This window comes from Coffea arabica, chromosome 6c (genome assembly GCF_036785885.1).
Source record: "Coffea arabica cultivar ET-39 chromosome 6c, Coffea Arabica ET-39 HiFi, whole genome shotgun sequence".
Classification (NCBI taxonomy): domain Eukaryota; kingdom Viridiplantae; phylum Streptophyta; class Magnoliopsida; order Gentianales; family Rubiaceae; genus Coffea; species Coffea arabica.
In genome coordinates this window covers 13,628,277-13,648,775 of record NC_092320.1, presented here as the reverse complement: position 1 = coordinate 13,648,775, position 20,499 = coordinate 13,628,277, and the positions used below count along the sequence as shown (strand labels likewise).

Genomic DNA, 20,499 nt, shown 5'->3' with positions numbered 1-20,499 from the left:
AAGGAAAAAAATGAACTTGGTCAAAGTTTTTTGGATTTCTGATACTTGGCACCACAAGATAGTTTCTTATTTTTTTTTCTTTCCTTCCTTTTCTTTGGTAAAAAATGGTGGCTGACTTAAGGGTTAATTTAGGGGAAATTAAATGAAATAAAAACAACTAGATTAGGGTAAGAAAGTATTAGTCAAGTGGTGTACTCAATCGGTAGCAAACGGTACACGTTAGTGCAATCCGATTTTCCTTAACTCGTGCGTACTAGTGTTTTAACTTATGATTCACTAACTTATTAATAGCACTTCTAATCACACACTTCCTCATATATAAAACTCACTCTTAACCACCAAAATTTAATACACACACCTCAGTAATTAATCACGCTACTAAAATACACCAAAACTTTAATTTACTCTAACTTGAAAAGTAAAAGTAAAACACTTGACTCAGCTAATGAAATCACCATGAAATTTAGGACTAGTAAGTAGTTAAATAATCAAGTAAAGAAATATAGAAGAAAATATAAATTAATTTTTTTAAAAAAAGGGAGGAAATTCTAAAGGAATTTTCGGGTCTTCACAATTATGGCTAGTGTTTGTGACATTTTTTTTTCTTTATATACTTTGCAAAAATAGAAAGGAGGTAAAGTGTCATTAATTATCATTGAAATGCCATTTGTAATTGGACAGGAGAGAAGTTTATTAGATGTAATCATTATTAGGTTTGTGATTCAAATTTTGGGTCTGACAATTAAAAATTGGGAGGATATAATTAAGAAAAGATATAAGGGTTAACTAAAAAAAAAATAAAACACAATTAGTAACACTCGATGCCATATATTTGGGCTCTAATTAGTTTGTGAAATACTACTAATCTAATTAACCTGCGTGCATACCTTTTAGAGAAAAATAAGTTTGAAATGGGGACTGTTAACAATGCTACATTTTAAAAGGGTAAGGATCTAAAATAATTTCTTTTAGGTGTAAGGTGCCTAAGAACTACAAAGTAAAGGTGTGAAGACTAGTTTGCAATTTTCTCCCATATATATTGTTCAATGTGTCCTAAAACTATGCCTTACTTTCTTTGAGTACTTAGTAAATGCTGCATGATTCATTCCGATCAATTTAACCCTTCTTACCCACTAAAACCTTTTGTTTGTTTTGTGGAGAAACTCCTTGTCGAGACGAAATTGAGCAAATTACTAAATGCCCCATCCCACTCGCACGAAGGCCTCTGGCTGAAACAAGTTCGTACAGTTCCAAGTTTTTAACCAAACACCAAAAAAAGTCCCAAGTGATTCTGCGATGCATAAGGCGATGAGATAGCGAAACGTTGCAAAAATGTTCATATCAGACAAAGCAAATTGTTGTTTCCTTCCATGTTGACGTTTCCCATGGCATCTTCTTCTATCTTTTTCATGTAATAATCCGTGAAATGTTCTTGTATATATATAGCTCTTTATTCTGCAGGTGTACTAGTTTTGGAATTTTGTGTAAAAATACCAGTTTTGGAATCATTTGATTACAGAAAAACATGCGTGAAAAGTTTTCTTTTTATGGAACGTGGAACCCAATTTTCTAAATTAAGAAGAAATATGGTTTATTTACTTTTCATAACAACACGCTGTGTTCAGCATAGTTAGTACTCTAGTGTATAGCAGTAGTGCATTTTTCATGTATTGAGTTATTTTTATTAGTGAAGGTAATCGATTTTGGTGCCTTCATCAATCCCAAATAAACGTTTTCTGTGTTTATTGGTTTCAAAAAACAAAAAAAAAAAAAAGGAAAAAGAAAAAGAAGAAAGTAATGGTTCAATAGATGTTGACAACCTCATAGTCCTACTTTTCTCAATATCCAATTATAATTTTCATCGTCTGTATTCCCTTCTAATATTTAATTTTCTAGAAACAGGGAAAAACAGAAAGATAACATACGTCCTAAGCTTCATATATTCATGCCTACATACATATGTGTGTGTATATATGTATAAAGAATTGATTAATTATTTTAGTCCAATACATGCTTGTGATCATGCATGTTTAAATTGTATCACCGGAAGATAATCATCCCAAGCCTTCTTGTAGAAGTAACGATGGCAGATTGGCAGGTCAAACTAGTTACTATTACAGCTACAACAGCCAATAAAGCAAGAAAATTAAAGCCACCAGAGGAACTTGAAAAAATCAAAGAACATCATCCGTCAATATAAGAAATGATCTGCTATTGGACGTTTGGGACTTTCATCATGATCAGCAGAATCGTTCTTTGCAACTATAGATGGCGAATGCCATATTGAAATAGCCGTCAACTCCGTGAACAACCATATGATTGTAGATTTCCCAATCCATTATCTTGACGTTGCTGCTAGAAATTAACTTTACCGTCACAGAGAGTTTTGACAAGAGAAGGGGCATTCTCAATGTGGAGCCAACAGGGAAAGATTCAGGAATCTTCCTATCTACCTTAAAGGGCACAAAGGTACTGGAGTAAGGTTGTTGTTGGAATGGCAATGTGGCTTTAGGAAGCAAAGCCTTTGTCCGTCTGACAAAAGACTGTGATGGCAGTCGTGTTGGGTCAATTAGGAAGGTGCAGAGGTTAGCAAATGATCCAAGAAATTCCCCATGTTGTGGGTCAATTAGGAAGGTGCAGAGGTTAACAAATGATTTAAATATTCCCCATGACCAAAGACTCCCATCGCGAGAGTTCCTTGCCAATGCCCCTCATCTTTAGGACAGATTTGCTAAGGGTAGATTGGGTTGCAAAGCAACGAGGCAAAGAAAAGCAAGATCAACTGATGTGGTTGATTTTCTTGCCATATTGATGTATAAAAAATTTTATGTTTGGATTGTCATTTTTTTACCAAAAAATTTTAGTTTTTTCTAAATCAATTTTTCAATCACCTTTTTTATCTTACATATATATCAAATTGTTACAGTACATTTTTTATAAAAACTTCAAAAAAAATAACAATCCAAACTAGGGATGTTTGGAACACTTGATGCTGGCATATCATAAAAATTAAATGGAAAGGTAAAAAATAAATACTTGATACTCTCTTGATAATTCGACCTCGTGAGTTATGGGTTACAAGTAAAACATCTTATTGAACTTATTAAACAGAAAACTAAATACTAGAAAATAAAGCATACTACTTTATTATCCAAAGGTCATAATAATTACCTTGATTATTTACTGTAAAGCACATCCGTATTAAACATTCCGCATTTTCATGTAATTGCTTTTTTGCTTTCTCTCTCAACATTTTAATGGCATGTTGTGTTTTTCTTATTCAAAACATAAGTTCATTAAAAGCATGGTTAAAAAGATTAGAAGCCGCAAAAAGCAAAAGTATTTAGCTTAAGAGATGAGAAACGTACAATAATCTTTAAAAGAGCATAATAGTTTATTCAAATTAGAAATTTTAAAGCATCTAACTATCTTTTTGTCCTCTAATTTATTCAAAAATGTGTTATAATAACTCTTTTTTTTTTTTATTGAAAACTCTTCAAAAGAGCATAAATGAATCTTACCCAAATCAAAAGTACAAAGAGACAAGTAAGACTCCATCCCCGTTGTCTTTCTTAGAAGACAAAATTATTATAGCACATTCCTAAATAAATTATGCGCTAAGATGACCGTTAGAAAACACACGTTTTTTAAATTTTTGACTCAACTAAAGTCCTAAGCAGAATTATTAACCATCTTTCCTTGCCCTTTTTCCTTCTTAGTATCACTTAACCTCAAACTTAAGTACATCCAACCAAAAAAAAAAAAAAAAAAAGGAAGTACTATGGCTTACAAATTAGTACTAGGTGACAAGTCCGCCTAAAACATACGCGAAAAGTTGATGCAGGTAAAAGGGAACAAAACTTAATTTGTGGGGATGAAATCAAACATTGCACAACTTCATGGGGCAAATAGAAATTACCTTAGAGTATAAAGCATTATACTTTTTACCAAAATTTAAAAAAAAAAAATTATGCTTGGAGGCTGGAGCAAATAATTTACCTTCTTCTTCTTCCATGAAAGAAAAGGAAAAGGAAAAGGAAAAGGAAAAAGAGTTGATCATCAGGAAACGTGCAGACATTTACACACACACACATCATCGTTAGTGTTACTAAACTCCTTATTACTCTTATAAAAAATATATTGCAATGATTGTAGAAGAAGAGTAAGAGGGTACATGACATTTCCAACATTGGATTGCCATCTGAAATCCTTTTCCTATTCTTCCTAGACTACTGCTATCCAAGTCCACCCCCGGCCCTTATAATTCCGATGTGAGAAGGATACTAGGGAAGGAGAAGAAACAAAACACACACACACAACACGCACTTAATTAATACCAAGATACTACCAAGCAACATCTTCCGGTGCTTCTGCTGGTGGCTCTGTTACCTGTTGGTTAATTGGCTGGTTGGTTGGTCGGTCGTTACTTCCTTCAGAAGGTTCTCTCTTCCCGATACTAGTGTATTAATTATAAAAGAAAAAGAGAAAAGAAATCTTTTTTTAAATTATTTTTTTTTGGATCAAATATATTGTTCCATCAAGGAAACACAAGCAAGCCCATCTACAGAACTTACTAGGAAAAGGAGATAGCTTTTCGTGTTAAAACTCTTTCTATGCAAATCCTAAGTAACATTCTCTTTCTTCACGTAATTGGGCTTTTCGTTCTTTCCTTTCTTGGGTCGAGAAAAGTTTGCTTCTTTGTTACTGAATTCGTACGTTTTTAGCCTTGGCTTCGAATTTTGGGTGTGGTTTCTGTTTTTCTGGGATTAAATATTGACTTTTTTATTGCTTGATTGCAGGAATTGATTGGTTTCGATTTGTGGGTTTCGGAAAAAAGAAGTGAACTTTCGTCGGTTAGTAAAAGTTGGGGCTTTTCTAAGAAATTGCGGTTTCAATTGCTAAAAATTTGGGTTTTACACGGGGTTTTTGGAAGTGGTTGAATAATATTTGAGGTTTAATTGGTACAATCTTTGGTGGGTTTGCTGGGATTTTGCTCATTTTGCTGACATCACAGGTGGTTGATTGTTTCTAATCAGGATTTTCTGGAAAATTAACTATAGAAATTGCTATTTCCTCTTGTAAACCAATTGGAGGATTTGGTGGGATTTGACATGTTTTTGTTGATTTTATGGTGGATTGTACATAATTGCTGGAGAGCTTTTGATAACATAAGCTTTAAAGGTCTAAAATTGGGGGAACTGTTCATCTGTCTGGGGCTAATCAGTTGGAGAAGCTGTAACTAGTGTTTTAGCCCTGACCTTAGCTGAACTATTCAATTCGCGTTGTTGCTGTGGTTGTTCTTATTTCTTAGCTGATTCTGATTGTTGCGGTGGAGGGGCAGTTTTACAATGAGTTCAAATGTCACAGAAGGTGTTGTTCAGACGGGCAAGCTTTTGGTTCATATTGCTGAGAATGGGCACTCGTTCGAGCTCGAGTGCGATGAATATTATATCGTTGAGGCTGTCCAGAGATTCCTAGAATCAGTTACAGGGATTCAGTTTAATGATCAGCTTCTTTTATGCTTAGACATGAAGTTGGAATCTCAGCGGCCCCTTTCTACCTATAGACTTCCGTCTGGTGATCGGGAAGTATTCTTGTTTAATAGAGCAAGAATGAGGAGCAATTCAGAGCCTCCTGCAGATGAGCAAGTTGATATAATTGATATTCCTGATCCCCAAGTCCCGTCCTCCTCCCACAACCGTCACCCCTTGGATGACGCTCCTGACCCTGCTCTGAAGGCCTTGCCATCGTATGAGAGGCAATTCAGATATCATTTTCAGTTTGGAGATGCTATTTATTCCCGTACGCGAGCAAAATTGGATATCTGTGAGCGGCTTTTCAGAGAGCAAAAGGTTCAAGAGAGAGCATTGGAGATTGCTGGTCATAATTTGGATCATTTTTATAGGATGATTCTCCAAAACTATAGGGATTTTGAGAAGTTTTATTCGCAGCAGCATAGAAGGCATGCTAATCTTCTGGCAAATTTTGGAAGAGATATAGAGAAATTGAAAGCTTGCAAGATTTTGCCTGCATTACAAGGTGCTAGCCGCAGGTGCTTACTGGATTTTGTGAAGGAAGAGAACTTGCAAAAGGCTGTGGAGGACTGTAGCAATTCCCACAAGCAATTTGAGAATAAAGTTTTAGACTTTAAGCAGGAGTTTGGACAGCTAAAGCGCAATGCTGAACAGTTGTTTTCCAGTAAAGCTTCTTTCCATGTGGGAGAAATCGAAACCACTCTAAAAGAGCACCAGCGGTATATTAATGAGCAAAAAAGCATAATGCAGACCTTAAGGTACTCTCACTGTCCTGTTCTCTCTCAGTGAATTTGTTGGATTTCTATGTGTTTTGTTCCCCAATTTAGTACTGGTCTATAATTTGTAAATGTGTTGCATAATAAACTGTCTTACTGATTCCATGAATTTGAAATTGACTTTTTGTTATTATAGTGAAATGTCACGATGACTGGTAATGTGTTTGACTTTATTTTGATGGATTTAAACTTATATGTGAGGATGTTTGCATGAAAACTTATTATATCTGGTTCTGATTTTGGCACATGAATGCCTTGCGTTGATTTTCCCTGCTGAAACAGCAGTTCTCTAGAAATTTCTTAAAATTTCACCATGACTATTGATGTCTTTGACCTTACTTTTGTTTGATTTTAAACTTATGAGTACGGTCGCATGAAAATTTTATGCATGTTTAGTTCTGATTTTGGCATATTAATCTTTTGCATTGTTTTTTCCTCTTAAACAGCAGTTCCCTTGGAATTTCTAAAACATCACTTTCCTGTCCTATTCTTTCACCGCTTTTAGGTAATGTAAACTTGCCTATGGTGCAGTTTTGAACATCTGAGGCCCTGTGGCCATGAATCACTTGATTAAGCTGGTTTTTCTCATATAAATAACTTTTTTGATAAATAACTTTTTTGTTAGGTGTTGCAGCTTCAGAGAAATGTGTAACTGTTGCAATTAAATAGCATGGCAAACATAATTTTCAGTAAAAGACATTAGAAGGTCAAACATCTCGACAATGCTTATGTAATCTAGTCAGTAAAAGAATTTGGAAGATCAGGTATTTAAATTGAAGATATTTATACATGCTTTGTCAATAATTGGAAAAAGGAGTTAGCGTTCTGTTGGTACTTTAATGAATTAGAATCTGAAGGTAGGGAGGTTTATATAAAACAAAGGCTATAGTTCTGTGCTATCTTTTCAGTAGGAGCCTCATGTCACAAGTTCAGTGTGTTATTAGGTGAACATTGATGTGGACAAGGACATCAGTTTCTGTAATAGTTCTCTCTTGAAGAAGTCAATTAGACAGAGGTTTTATTTAGATTCTCGGGAATGTCTTTGGAATTAATTGCATAGGAATATCTTTTTTCTATGGATGGGATATGTTTGTCTCTTTTCAGTGGTAATTTTCTTGATTAAATCCTTGGATGCTCAGAAAGAGAAAGTTGGGGTTGGTGGCCCTCCTCAATGGTGCTCCTTAACACAAGCTCCTGAAGTGGGGATTATTTAAAAGTGCTTAAAAAAGCTCTTTTTGGTGTTCCAGTTTTTCTTAGTCTACTGTAACCAGAATTTAAGAAAACCAAGACAACTCAAATTTGGAAAATTTTAAAATGTTAAGAATGGTATTTTGGCAGTTTCAACAGTGTAAGCTTTGGTCTTTAATTGAAAGAAAGAACAAAGCTGAAGTTGTTGTTGCTCTTCTTTTATATTTGCTAAATACTTTGGTAGGCAGTACTATTTTTTGGCTTAAGCCACATCATTAATTTTTCTTATCCAACTCTAGACAAAGGAAAAATTATTATTATTATTATTATTTTTTGTATCTTTCAATGTGCCAAGGCCTGTTGATTGTTGTATATAAGCATGCTCTATTTTGACGTACATATTGGCACATGCATTTGGAGATTGACTTGGGTGTCTTTTATACCAATGTTGACCAGGCTGGAATTGATGTTACACTTGTCCTGGATAATCTTTTTCTTATGTCGTATTATTTTCTGTGGTTCTTTAGATTGGTTTTTTATGTTGAGTGGTCTAATGCCTGTACCTTCCCTTTTCTGGTACATGATTTGTTTATATGTCTCCGCTAAATTAATTATCATGTTTGTGCAGGAAAGACGTGAACACTGTAAAGAAGCTTGTTGATGACTCTCTTAGCAGCAAGCTGTCCTCTTCACTTCGTCCCCATGATGCAGTTTCAGCCTTAGGTCCTATGTATGATAGCCATGAGAAGAGTTGTCTTCCTAAGATGCAGGATTGTGAGCGTGCAATATCCAAATTGCTTAATTTTTGTCAGGATAAAAAGAATGAAATGAATGTCTTTGTGCACAAGTACATGCAACAGATAGCATATATACAATACACAATCAAAGGTGTGCGCTTCGAGTTTTCTGTCTTCCAGGAGCTTTTCAAGCGCCAAAGTGACCAATTTGAGCATTTAAGGGTGGTGCATGGAATTGGTCCTGCATACAGGGCATGCCTTGCTGAGGTGGTGAGAAGAAAGGCTACAATGAAGCTTTACATGGGCATGGCTGGACAATTGGCTGAAAGGCTTGCAACCAAGAGAGAGGCTGAAGTAAGGAGACGAGAAGAATTTCTTAGAGTACATAGTTTGTATATACCAAGGGATATACTGACATCAATGGGATTGTATGATACACCTAACCAGTGTGATGTCAATATAACTCCTTTTGACACGAATTTGCTTGACATTGACATTTCAGATGTTGACCGCTATGCTCCAGAACATTTAGTTGGATTACTTTCTAAGACTGAGAAACAGGGGACTTCCAGAGGTTCATTTTCCATGTCAAATGATAGTTCACACACAGCTGAGATTGAAGAAAGTGTCGTGGACTCCCCTGAGAAATTTGATTCTATGGATTTACTTGAAGGTTCAGAGTTGGCAGAGATTGCCGGAACCAGCAAGATGGAAGTTGAAAATGCAAAACTAAAAGCTGAACTCGCTTCTAAAATAGCTATGATTTGTTCAATGAGCCCTGAATTTGATTATGAGTCGCTGGATGACAGTAGACTAGATAGTTTACTGAAAAGTGCTGCTGAGAAGACAACTGAAGCTCTAAATTTGAAAGATCAGTATCAGAAACACCTACAGACTATGCTAAAAACCAAGCAAATCCAGTGTGAATCCTATGAGAAAAGGATTAAAGAACTAGAGCAAAGGCTATCTGATCAGTATCTCCAAGCACGTGAGCTTCCAGCTGATGAGGATACATCCAAACTTACACACTCGGCTGTGAGGACTGATGATAACAAATCAGAGATAACAGGTGTTGGAGAAACTCATGTGGAACATGCACCGGCTGAAACCATGGATGAGTTTTCATGTGCATCTAGTTCAACTAATAAAACAGGGCTGCTCTTTAAACAAGGTAAAGCACAAGAAGGGTTGGATGATAATATGACGGATTCATCTGGTATGCTGAACCCTCAGTTGGACTCATCAATGATAGATCCGCACCGTGATGAAGGGCATCTTTGTGACAAAGAAGGAAATGATTCATATGCAGGATTATCACTTGCAACTAGCATGGCTGTGAGCATGTCTCAGCCTTCAAATGCCTTGCCTCCTGAAATAGCTACTGAACAGGGTTTGGATTGCAAGAAAGGTGCTGATCTTGTACAGGAGTTGCAGGGGGCACTTGAAGAAAAGGCCATTCAACTTGGTGAAGCTGAAAACAAGCTCAAAGCTCTGATAGAGGAAGTGGCAAAACTTGGAAGGGAGTTGGAGATTAGTCGGAAGCTCCTTGATGAATCTCAGGTATTATGTTTGTAAAGTAGATTGCCTTGAAATTTCAGAGTCAATACGGTGACTCCACGAAATATGCTGAATCATGTCCCTGATTGTTGTCTTTTCTTGCTTGTGTTTTGATTTTTCATTCAAATGTATTTTAGAATGTTTCATGGCATTTGTAGAAGGTTCAGCTCTCCCAATAATCTTTTTTTCTCTTTCTCAACTTACCTGCTGTCTGGTAAGTTTTTTAGGACCAACACTTTTTTTTCCAAACTTGGAATACATATTACTGTAGTGGAGATGGACCTTTCTTCCTGTGCCATGCTAACCTAGGCAAGGAAAACGTAAAGGAATGAGGGCAATCAAAAGACTTGTTTAATGAAACTAGAAGGAAACAGAAATGTTTGATCAATGTCAGTTCACAAAGTATAAGATGGTTGGAAGCATACCTGTCTGGCAAAAATGATTTCGAGGTGATGAGTCTTGACACGGTTTTCTATATCCAAGCTTGGAAGTTTGAGAAGCTTTTTGCTTTGTACAGAATTTTGAAATTGATTGAATTGGAACTTTAGGTTATTTATCTTAGGTACAAGTAAGTAATAATTTACAGGCTTCCCTTCAAGGAATATTTTGGGTGTAGCAATACTTTACAGTTGGTTTAGTCTTATCTACCCCCAAAAAGACACCAACACAAAAGGGAAAAAAAAATCCTCAAAAGAGAATGGAAAGAAAAAAGTTCAATGAAGTGGAATAGAAATAAATTGCTCATGGAAGTATGTGCCTACAACTCTTGGTATTTTCCTCATCTTTTTAATAATTCTTGCTAAAATAATGTTGCCATTATATAATACATGTGCTTTTGCAGATGAATTGTGCTCATCTGGAGAATTGTCTGCATCAAGCAAGGGAGGAAGCACAAACCCATCGTTGTGCAGCTGATCGAAGGGCCTCTGAGTACAGCGCTTTACGTGCTTCTGCTGTTAAGATGCATAGTCTATTTGAGAGGCTGAAAACGTGTGTTTCATCTAGTGGAATAGTTGGTTTGGCTGAATCATTACGTGGTCTAGCTCTCTCTTTGGGCAAGTACGTATTCTAATTTGTACTTTTCCTATTGGTACTTATCTTAATATTGTATTAGCTTTCTATGCATCTGAAGTATGGTTAGACTAGGTAAGTCATTATATGCTTTAAACATGCACATTGTTTTCCATGTGTATTGGAATAGAATTTTAGTTTTTTGGGGATTTTATGAAGTTCAGACTGGCTGCATAGTTATTGTTTATCCTTGTTGGGGATATATGAAAACTTGATAAAGTGAATTTCACGATAATTTCAGGATAGAAGCCTAATACTATGGTTCTGGAAATGGGGAGATAAATAATGTAATTGTGCAAGCGATCTTTCACTTAGTTGTACCATCTTTGTGTCTTTGCACTTTTTCTTCCTGATGTTGTGTTGGAGAACAAGGATCTTGCCTTTTTTCCTTTTTGTGGGTGCTGCACCATTTTCTTTTGAAGAAACATGATTAAAGGTAATTCCAGCGAGTGGAATGCAAGCATGGCCTTCCGTGATAGAAGGCAAGATATAGGATGACATTTAATTTGGAATTAAGGAATGCTATTCTCTGAAAATTCCAAGGAAATCATAATTTGCTTTTCAACACTCTTTTATGTGACAAGTGGGGCTATTTGTCTCTGGAATCAGTTTGCAGTGTGTCCCCCATGTTGTTAAGGTGTTAACAAGATACATTTTGAGGGCCAGGACTGGAAACCTTAAAAACAGGAATCAGCATGCTTTTACATTTGACAATATAGACAGAACATGGGATTAGGATCAGCCAGTCTATGCAAAGATACATGAATAATGTTCTCTGCATGGAAATATTTCAAATGATTGGACATTTCAATTGTCTACTTCTTTTGTGACTCCACAGGATTTCTGTGCTTTATAACTTGATCAAATTATTTGGTAAGCAATTAAAGAAACATTCATTCTGAGGTGTTGAAAGTTTTTTTCTTCAAGGCAGAAGTGTAAATGCATAAAATGAGCTTTTCAAGTGAGCAAAAACACATTATACAAATCCATAGAGCATGGCGTATATATGGCTATACTGAAACAGAAAAAAACCTACCAAGTGGTAAATACAACAGGCATGAGAAATGCCCCACTTCATCACTATGTCACAGTTTTACTTGGTAAGACACAATTCCCCAGCTTTTGAATAATATATCCAACATGATAAACAATAGAATTCACTAAATGTTGTTACAGCAGAAATATAGACTGGATCATTCCTACATCTCCGAAGTGCAAATATTGTGACTGAATGGGCTAGCCGCCTTATCTGATGTGCAAAAGTATTCAAGCAGGATTGCCTGCTGAACCAATTTTGTTCTTCATGCCTTGATTCATATATGTTGGATCTTCCCAAACACAATAGTAGATACAGAGCTCCCATAAAATGAGTGCTGCATAGTTTCCTCTTCAGAACCAGTCAAAACAGAAAGTGAACTAACAATTGGAACACTTCCCTATTTCATTCTGTGTCTGGTACTAAATCTATGCTTACAGATTACCCATCCTTTGCTTATACCAGTTGACCATAGACCCTTGCCCCTTCAGAGCTTCCATAGATTATTAAGGTTGTCTAAATTACAAGAAACACTGCATGGTGATAATATCAGTATACATTGCGAATAGAGTTTTAACCAAGTCTGACTGCCTTTGCCATCTGCCAGTCAGGCCTTTCATTCCCATTGTTGATCTTTCTGTCCTATTTTTGATTTATGTCATTTTAACTACAAGATCCTTGTAAGCTGATTACCATTGATGTGTGTTTGATACCTTCTTTGAGTATAAAATGTAACTGCTTTTATCAGTTGTGAGGAAGCTTTGTGCTTTTATCTATCTAGGCTGTTGATTAAGTATGGTGCTTCACTGAGTTGCATTGTAATTTTGAATTTCAGTTCCATTAGTGAAAATGAAGATGATGGTACTGTGGCCTTCCGTGAATGTATCCGTGTACTTGCTGATAGAGTTGGTGTCTTATCAAGACAACGTTTGGATCTGCTTGATAGACATTCAAAAGCTGAAGCCAATACTGAGCAGCTTACTAAAGAGTTGGACGAGAAGAAAGAATTGGTTAAAACACTCTATGTAAAGCATCAGATGGAGAAGCAGGTAATGATGGTTGATCTTTTATGGCGAGCTTATGACTGTTTTTTAAGGTATCTCACAGATAAAGGTTTTGATAAATTACTCGTGTGCTGCGAATGACGATTGAATCATTTTACAATTTAACTGTCCATGCAATGTCACCTAATTGTGAAGTCCCTTGACCTTTGCATTTTAAAACTAAAAGAAAAGCCTTGTTAGTTTGGAATGTTTATGAAGCTGGATACTTTTATTGTTAGTTTGTCTCAAGTCCAAGGCATCCAATTGAGCCTGCAGCTCAACCTGGTTTTGGCAGCCAGAGGAACTGTGCGGTTTTGGATCTCTCGACTTTACACCTAGTTAGAACACGCGCTACCTGAGAGAGACCTATTTTCTGTAAATTTTCTTCTTTTGCTTGACGTGTAACTGTTCGTAGCAGGCAAACAAAGAGAAGATATCTTTTGGTCGATTGGAAGTACATGAGATTGCTGCTTTTGTTCTCAACTCTGCTGGGCATTATGAGGCGATAAACCGAAACTCCTCCCATTATTACCTTTCTGCAGAATCTGTGGCCTTGTTTGCTGACCACCTTCCAAATCGCCCTACCTATATTGTAGGACAGATTGTGCATATTGAAAGGCAGTCCGTAAGATCTCCACCTCCGGCCGGTGATCAAAATAGAGATCGGCTGGATGTACTGACCTCTGACGCAGGATCCAATCTTTTGACCTTGAATGCAGGATCAACTTTAAACCCTAATGGTCTTCCTGTTGGCTGTGAATACTTCGTAGTGACAGTAGCTATGTTACCTGATACAACCATTCATTCGCCCTCTTCTTCCTGATCTTGCGAATGGCAAAAATTTGACATGATGGAAGACACTAAGTGTAAATATATAACTTGACATTTGAATCACTTCTTAGTGATTCTAACTTGGTTTTACTTTTGTACAGCAATTGATCAAAATTCATCCAATCACCTTGTAAATAAGATGACTGACTCTAAAGATGCAAGCTTTTATATGCATGTTCTTTACTAGGGTCTTTCTGTCGGATGCCAGTCTGCTGAAGCTCGGATATGTTGGGTAAATACTCCTCTAGGGGAACTTTTAAAAAAAATAAAATAAAAATGCCCATTTTCATTGCTTGTCATGTAAACGGCTGTTTGGAATGTCCCGTGAAGTGGTGATATATAGCGTCGAAGGTGAGTTCATTCAGAACTGCATTCCCTCTTCAGTTCTGAAAGTGAAAGATCATACGGACGTGTTCTGTCTTTAATAAGTTTGCTCTTTTTGCAGTGATTTCGATTTGCATCAAGATGAAAAGGGATTGATCCTTCCAATCCAAAAATTACTTGGGGGCGTCGAGTGCTTTGATTTTTTTTCTAACATCTCAAAAGTGCCAACAAACCAAAGTTATCTATTTTAACCTGTAACATTTTTTGCTTTTTACTGCTTTTACTATTCAGCACTCTTTCCTCTTCTCCTCGTGTCCCATAGTAAATAACTGCTATTGTGTTTATGTTAACAATCATCATATTTTCTACTGCAAACACAAACACATATCAACACTTTTATTACCTACCTATGGTTACTTGACAACTACTTGCTGCAACTGTTATTGGTCTTTGTTTATTAGTTATTACACACATACATACGTACGTATGTACGTCCGTACATATGTGTGTGAAAGAATTTAAACTTTGATTGTTTGTGACTTATAATTCTCTAGTTTCTTTCATTTCCCATCATAGGAGTTTAAAATGACACTTCTAGTGTGCAGAGGATGAATGATTAGCGATCTTTTCTTCTTGAATTACAATCAACGCATAAATTACTCTCTGTGTAAGTAAGATTATGAAGGCCTGATTAGGAATCCATCCGAGAAAGGGCAGTAACTGTTAGGTTGTAACTAAAACTTTTCCAAGATGAATCTCTTAGAAAACTTTGTGGCAGATTACTTAATTTCTTTTACTGCCACCACTATTTATAACTAGCTTGATGAGATGATGGAAGAGCGATATAGCCATTCCTATTTCTGGATTTTGCTTGCACTCCCATTTTAGATACAGATAGCAATACTGAGACATTTTGCAAAATCCTATGATAAGTAAAACAGCCATTGAGGTAACAATACAGCTTAATTACTTCCAAATTAGGGAACGAAGACAAGAATCAACGACTATACTGTCCATGCACCATAACACGACTACGTTCATTTCAAGTTTCTACACTCTAAAATGAAATCTTTCTTAGCTCTCGTAACAAAAAAATCCTACGCATTTTCAACTCAAGGCCATGGTTGAAAAATCTTATGAAACGTTTATTGAATTCTCTGAGGATCCTGGATTCAATTTGTGTTGAGTTTATACTAAGATTTCATGATCGGGCTCATATTAATACTGCTACAAGTACTATTTGTGTGTTTCTATGTTAAGAATGTTTTATGTAGTTATTAGGTACGAATGATATATCAACGTATTAATGAGATATGATAAGTTCTGTAAAATTAACTCGCTTTCATTTTGATAACTACATTAAGTAGCATATTGCTCGTGGAATGCCCAAGAATCATTTATTTTAGTTTACCAAATAACCAAACCAAAAAAAAAAGCCTTTCATTAAATATCAAGGAAATAGTACATATGTGGAGGGATCCATTACCTCCAAACAAATGTATCTAAATTTGACAGTATCAGCATTCAGCAAGAACTAGTACCCAGAAAAAGTAAATTAACCAAATCACTATCAAACGTAAAAAGATATATCTACCTCCGAACATTACAAAAACACTGCAACAATTCAACCCAAATTCACAAAGTTATAAACTTAATTTGCACATGTACACGTTTAGCTAGGGAAAAGGCAATAAATATACTGTATAATTTAGCTGTTCAATAACATACAAAAATTCAGTTGATAGAACACAACTTCACAATTCACATGGTGGCAAGAAACGCACAAGCATCTGAATCTAGTCCTAATTCAAGATAAGCCAAAAAAAAAAAAAAAAACAACAGAACATTGAACAAGTTGTCATTTCTCCCTAACAAGCCTCCATGCTTAACTTTTGAACAATTTTCAAGGGCACGATGAAATGAAAATTAAGCAATGGATTTTTGCTTAGTATAAATAATTTTAAATACCTAAAAAATGATTTAGTGGACCAGGATGAAAGTTCCTTAGACTTCAATCTATATAGGTACAACTCACGGCTGGGTTTTGATGAAATATGAACATGCATCGTCTGTCATCCTAGTCTTAGATTTGTTGGTGATCCATTGCTGTTGTTAGGAGGTTTTCATAATCTCGAGAACTTTTGCAGTCTTTGTCAATTGCAGATTTGAGGAACCCTATAAGATCGTGCAACTCAAATTAAAATTATAATAGCTATGTTTTTTTTTTTTTTTTGTCTTAACATCTTTTTATATGATTACTAGGTACTAATGATAATAATTCAAGTGAGTAATTATATTTTTATACTACATAAATAGCCATGTTTATTCTGTCACATTCCAAGAGAGAAAAAAAAGGGTAGGTTACAGTTAGAATGCAGAAATATTAGGAGATTGCATATGCAAGTGAACCATTCCATATTGACATAGGTTTTCGAAAAATTGTTGGACCGTCCTACCAGACCAAGATATAAAACGAAACTGATAAAGGGTTCATATATAGTAATTACTTGGTCTCCGTTAAGCTCTTGGGACAAAGCAAAACCCTCAAAAATCTGAAAGCCATCTTCCAAGATATATATGAAGTTCTCGGAAAAACCTGCTGGTAATCGTACGCTATTTTTATTTTCTGCTCTGAACTTTCTACTGAGTTTTCCTCATATATGCAGTTTAATTACGTTTTTCCTTCTTTCTGTCTTGATGTAGTGAAGTGGTTATCAATCAATGCTTTTATTAGTCAAAACTTGTCTTATGTTGGCTGCTTTTATGAATTTCCTAATAAAAAAACAATGACAACGATTGATTGTTTTTTTGAAAAGTGTAATATGATGATCACTTAATAGTTTTGCTCGAGAAAAAAAAGTAAAACCTCTTTGTTTTAAGTTTTGGCACGATTTTTTTTTTTTTGATTGTCTGCAACTCCTTGTTCATTGTCTTAGAACAATGATTTGATCCTAATCGTCCCTCGTCATCCCGTTTTGGAATAATTCATTGTTGGATTAGCAAGAAATTAAAAGGGATTTCTTGGTAAGTACGTAATAGCTTTTGATACCCGAATTTAGGTCCATCTACCAGGAGTCGTCGCCGCAGCCGGCAGGACAAGAGTAATAATTCTAGCGAACCTGTGGACTGTGAGCATTATGGGAAACTGCTTAGTGGATTGCAAACTGATTGCATTAGAAACTCTGGACCCCTGCTAACAGATAAGCAGCAGAAGGGAGACGATAGTAATAATACCTCTGACAATCACGATAATTTTCATATCGAAAGTGAATATTATGGGAAGGTGCTAAGTGAATCCCAAATTGATTACATTCGAAACTCTGGACCGCTGCTAATAAAGAAGCAGCAGAAGAAGAAGGTTCCACAGGTAGTTGATCAACCAGGTGAAGACCAGACAGAAAAAGATCTGCCTGATGAATTTTGCGAACCCGTAACTATTTCAGAACCTTCATCAAATACCAATCCCAAAAGACGAAGAGGTAGCAATGTATCAGGAATATTGATTTATTGTTTCTCGATGTTTCTTTTAAGAAGTTTTGATGATACTGAAAAGTATAATGCTCACGTTTGTTAGTTCTGCTGGCAGGTCGAAAAGCTGAGGCCAGCCCAAGTAATACAACTTTGTCATCAGCTAAGAAAGCTTCAACATCAAAGAAGAAAATCAAAGCCCAATCTCCTGCTCCTCCTGCTTCCCCTACTCCTCCTACTCCTACCCGTGACCATCACATAACCTGGGATTTTTTTGATGAAACATCTGCATCAGTTGACCAGATCTGCCCTCTATGTGAAAATGATTTGTCTTCAACTGTGTTGGAGGTGGAGGATGAATATGAGGTTTTTGGCGTTGAGCAGGTGACACTTCCCTGTGTTGCTATTTTGGCATGTGGCCATGCTTTCCATAGTGAATGCTTGGAAAGCATCACACCTCCGGATCAGCGAACTGATCCTCCATGCATTTTCTGTTTGAGTTGCGTCACATAAAACTGTTCCAACTCTGATGTTTCTTCTTTCTGAGAATTAGAGTACAGATGTAACTTCCCCTGGTATGAAATTGACAGTGTAGATTGAAGGATCCATTGAACAAATGGTCAAGGCAAATGTGGTCTAATGAATTTGCTGATTTTTTCATACGACAGTTAAAGCAAAAGTTTACTTCTTTTAAAAATCTTGGAGTTATTATTATTCTTAACTAACACATTGGGAAAACTACTTGAATGCAGATACAATTGAGAGCAGATACTTCAGAAAATTTTGGTGTTTAGTTAATGAATTAAACTTTATCAAGTTAATAGTATTTCCTTTGGGAGAGGTAAAAATTCCATTTATAGCTCAGAGGAAACAGAAATATGCTTAAGAAGGAAAAAATATTAAATAACGGAAAAAACTTGTATAATGTTCTTGTACGCTAATGTTGGAGAATTGCGCAAATAAAGAATCATATTGGAGATTTCAATTGGTCATAAATTCATGCAATGTTCGATTGCTGCAAAAAAATTTAAAAAAAAAAAAAAGCAAATAGCAACAAGCTTTTGTCATCCAAGAAAATAGATGGCAGTTAACATTAATTTGCAGCAGATAACCATTCCCCTGATTCAAGTAAGTTATTTATCCCAACAGGTTCATATCCTTGAAAGTAATCTATTCAGTGAATTTGCCCTTACATCACTATTCTACATCCATGCAGCACCCTGGATTATTTCACAATACACAAACTTATTAGAGAAGACTTTTCAGCTTTGTTGTTGTTGTTGTTTCTTTTTTTTTTCCCTGCTGACAGAATTAATATCTTTGTATTGAGTTATCAGTTAACTATATACAAATTCGAACATTAGCATAAAACTCAAAATGCCTCCTGAAGAACCACCACATCTGCCCAACAGTTCTTTCTTTGCCACTCATTCATCATTGTAATTTCTTTTAGCTTATGTACAAATCATGCATTTAACCATATAGGCTTTCTGTCAAAAATTACACACACACACGCACGCACTAGACGTCTTACAAACAAATTGCTTTGCATCATCTTTGTCGTGCTCTTGAGCAAGTTACTTTTCACTTTGAGTTTTCGACTTGTTTGCTTTCTTGTTGAAATTTTTTTACATGTTTCTCAGGGATGTATCTTTCAGATGTCTGCATGCATGGTTAAACTGAATTAGTTGATCATTCTTGTTGCAAGCCACTGATGCATACAAGCATGTTCACTCTTAGTGCTAATTATTGGGCGGTCCTTTTTCTTAAACATTTTTGTGTTTTAGATACCTTAAGTATGAACAAAATTGCATTTGGACGTGCAAGTCTGATTATTGTGACATTATCACGACCAAAGGTTAAAGATACATCATCATACTACAAGCATAAAGGATTCATGTTCCCTCCATTGTTACTCTAAAAAGATGTTTATACGAACTGATATAGATTCATAATATGTCATCATTGTTCATATTTGAAATCCCATTTTTGCATACGTGTCATGATATTAGACCGATTTGTGGAAAAGAAAATCTACAGTGTAAACATTCATCCATTGAATGAGAATTTTTTTTTTTAAGAAATGGGTGGTAACAATGCTTTTGTTTTTTCCCAGTCATGTGCAGGTTTGGATTGCCATTTTTTTTCAAAAATCGTTTACGCTTTCCGTGAACACGCCAAATCATTACAATATAATTTTTTACAAAAACTTCAAATGGGCTTGAATTGGGTGATATTCCTGACCAGAATGTGATTATTAAGTTTTACTTGTTGAGATACATTATAGTTGATTGAAGATATTATACTATACAAATCGAAGATCTCCAAGCAAATCATGTCCTAATTCATTATACTTTTTTCATGTAATATTTTATGGGTTTTGGCACGGTTGACTCATTATAGTTGCTTGTTGTATGCTAATTATACATGCAATTTGGTCGGCTTTGTATAGAGGCATCAATTACACAATACTGTGTTCCTTTTAACATTCAAATTTTTGGGAGCTATACTTTGCTAGATGGGCATCTGCAACGAAGTCTAATGATGCGTGTAATGCTTGCCATAACACTGGGTCCATTACACCACCACCCATTGTGGCCGTATAATACTCATTACACGCATCATTTTGATGATACGTGTAATGGGTGCGCCAGTGTCAAAATCTAGTAACGACAAAATTTATACCAACAATGTTAAAGTTAGTAACGTTCACTTTTTTTCCAACGGTTATATTTTAATTCTCTATATAAACACACAACACACTCTTTTTTTTTTTAATATCCTACTATTCTACTCTATTATTTCTTTTACTCTCTCACTCATTTTCCTCAACCTCTTTGCACAATTTTTTAAACTTTCAATATTTTGTGATTATGGATGAGAATTATTGTAGTTTTACAAACATGTTAAATGCTCCAAATATAGAAAATTCAT

At 35.6% G+C, this 20,499-nt stretch overlaps 2 protein-coding genes across 3 annotated transcripts; both read left to right on the top strand.

Annotated features, from left to right (window-relative positions):
* The first annotated feature begins 4,064 nt into the window (after nt 1-4,064).
* On the top strand, nt 4,065-13,941 carry LOC140004050 (autophagy-related protein 11-like). 2 transcript variants are annotated; one of them, XM_072052984.1, is made up of 6 exons: nt 4,065-4,439; nt 4,800-6,292; nt 8,127-9,795; nt 10,634-10,851; nt 12,735-12,948; nt 13,361-13,941. In XM_072052984.1, the coding sequence occupies exons 2-6, from the start codon at nt 5,349-5,351 to the stop codon at nt 13,763-13,765; spliced, it is 3,450 nt and encodes a 1,149-aa protein (XP_071909085.1). In that variant the 5' UTR covers nt 4,065-4,439; nt 4,800-5,348; the 3' UTR covers nt 13,766-13,941. The 2 variants fall into 2 exon arrangements, with proteins under 2 accessions (XP_071909085.1, XP_071909086.1); XM_072052985.1 differs by lacking the exon at nt 4,065-4,439 and adding an exon at nt 4,532-4,712.
* A 2,733-nt stretch (nt 13,942-16,674) lies between these two features.
* Nucleotides 16,675-18,182, top strand: LOC140008634 (uncharacterized). The gene is made up of 3 exons (XM_072053466.1): nt 16,675-16,699; nt 17,157-17,576; nt 17,684-18,182. The coding sequence occupies exons 1-3, from the start codon at nt 16,675-16,677 to the stop codon at nt 18,076-18,078; spliced, it is 840 nt and encodes a 279-aa protein (XP_071909567.1). The 3' UTR covers nt 18,079-18,182.
* Nucleotides 18,183-20,499: the final 2,317 nt, after the last annotated feature.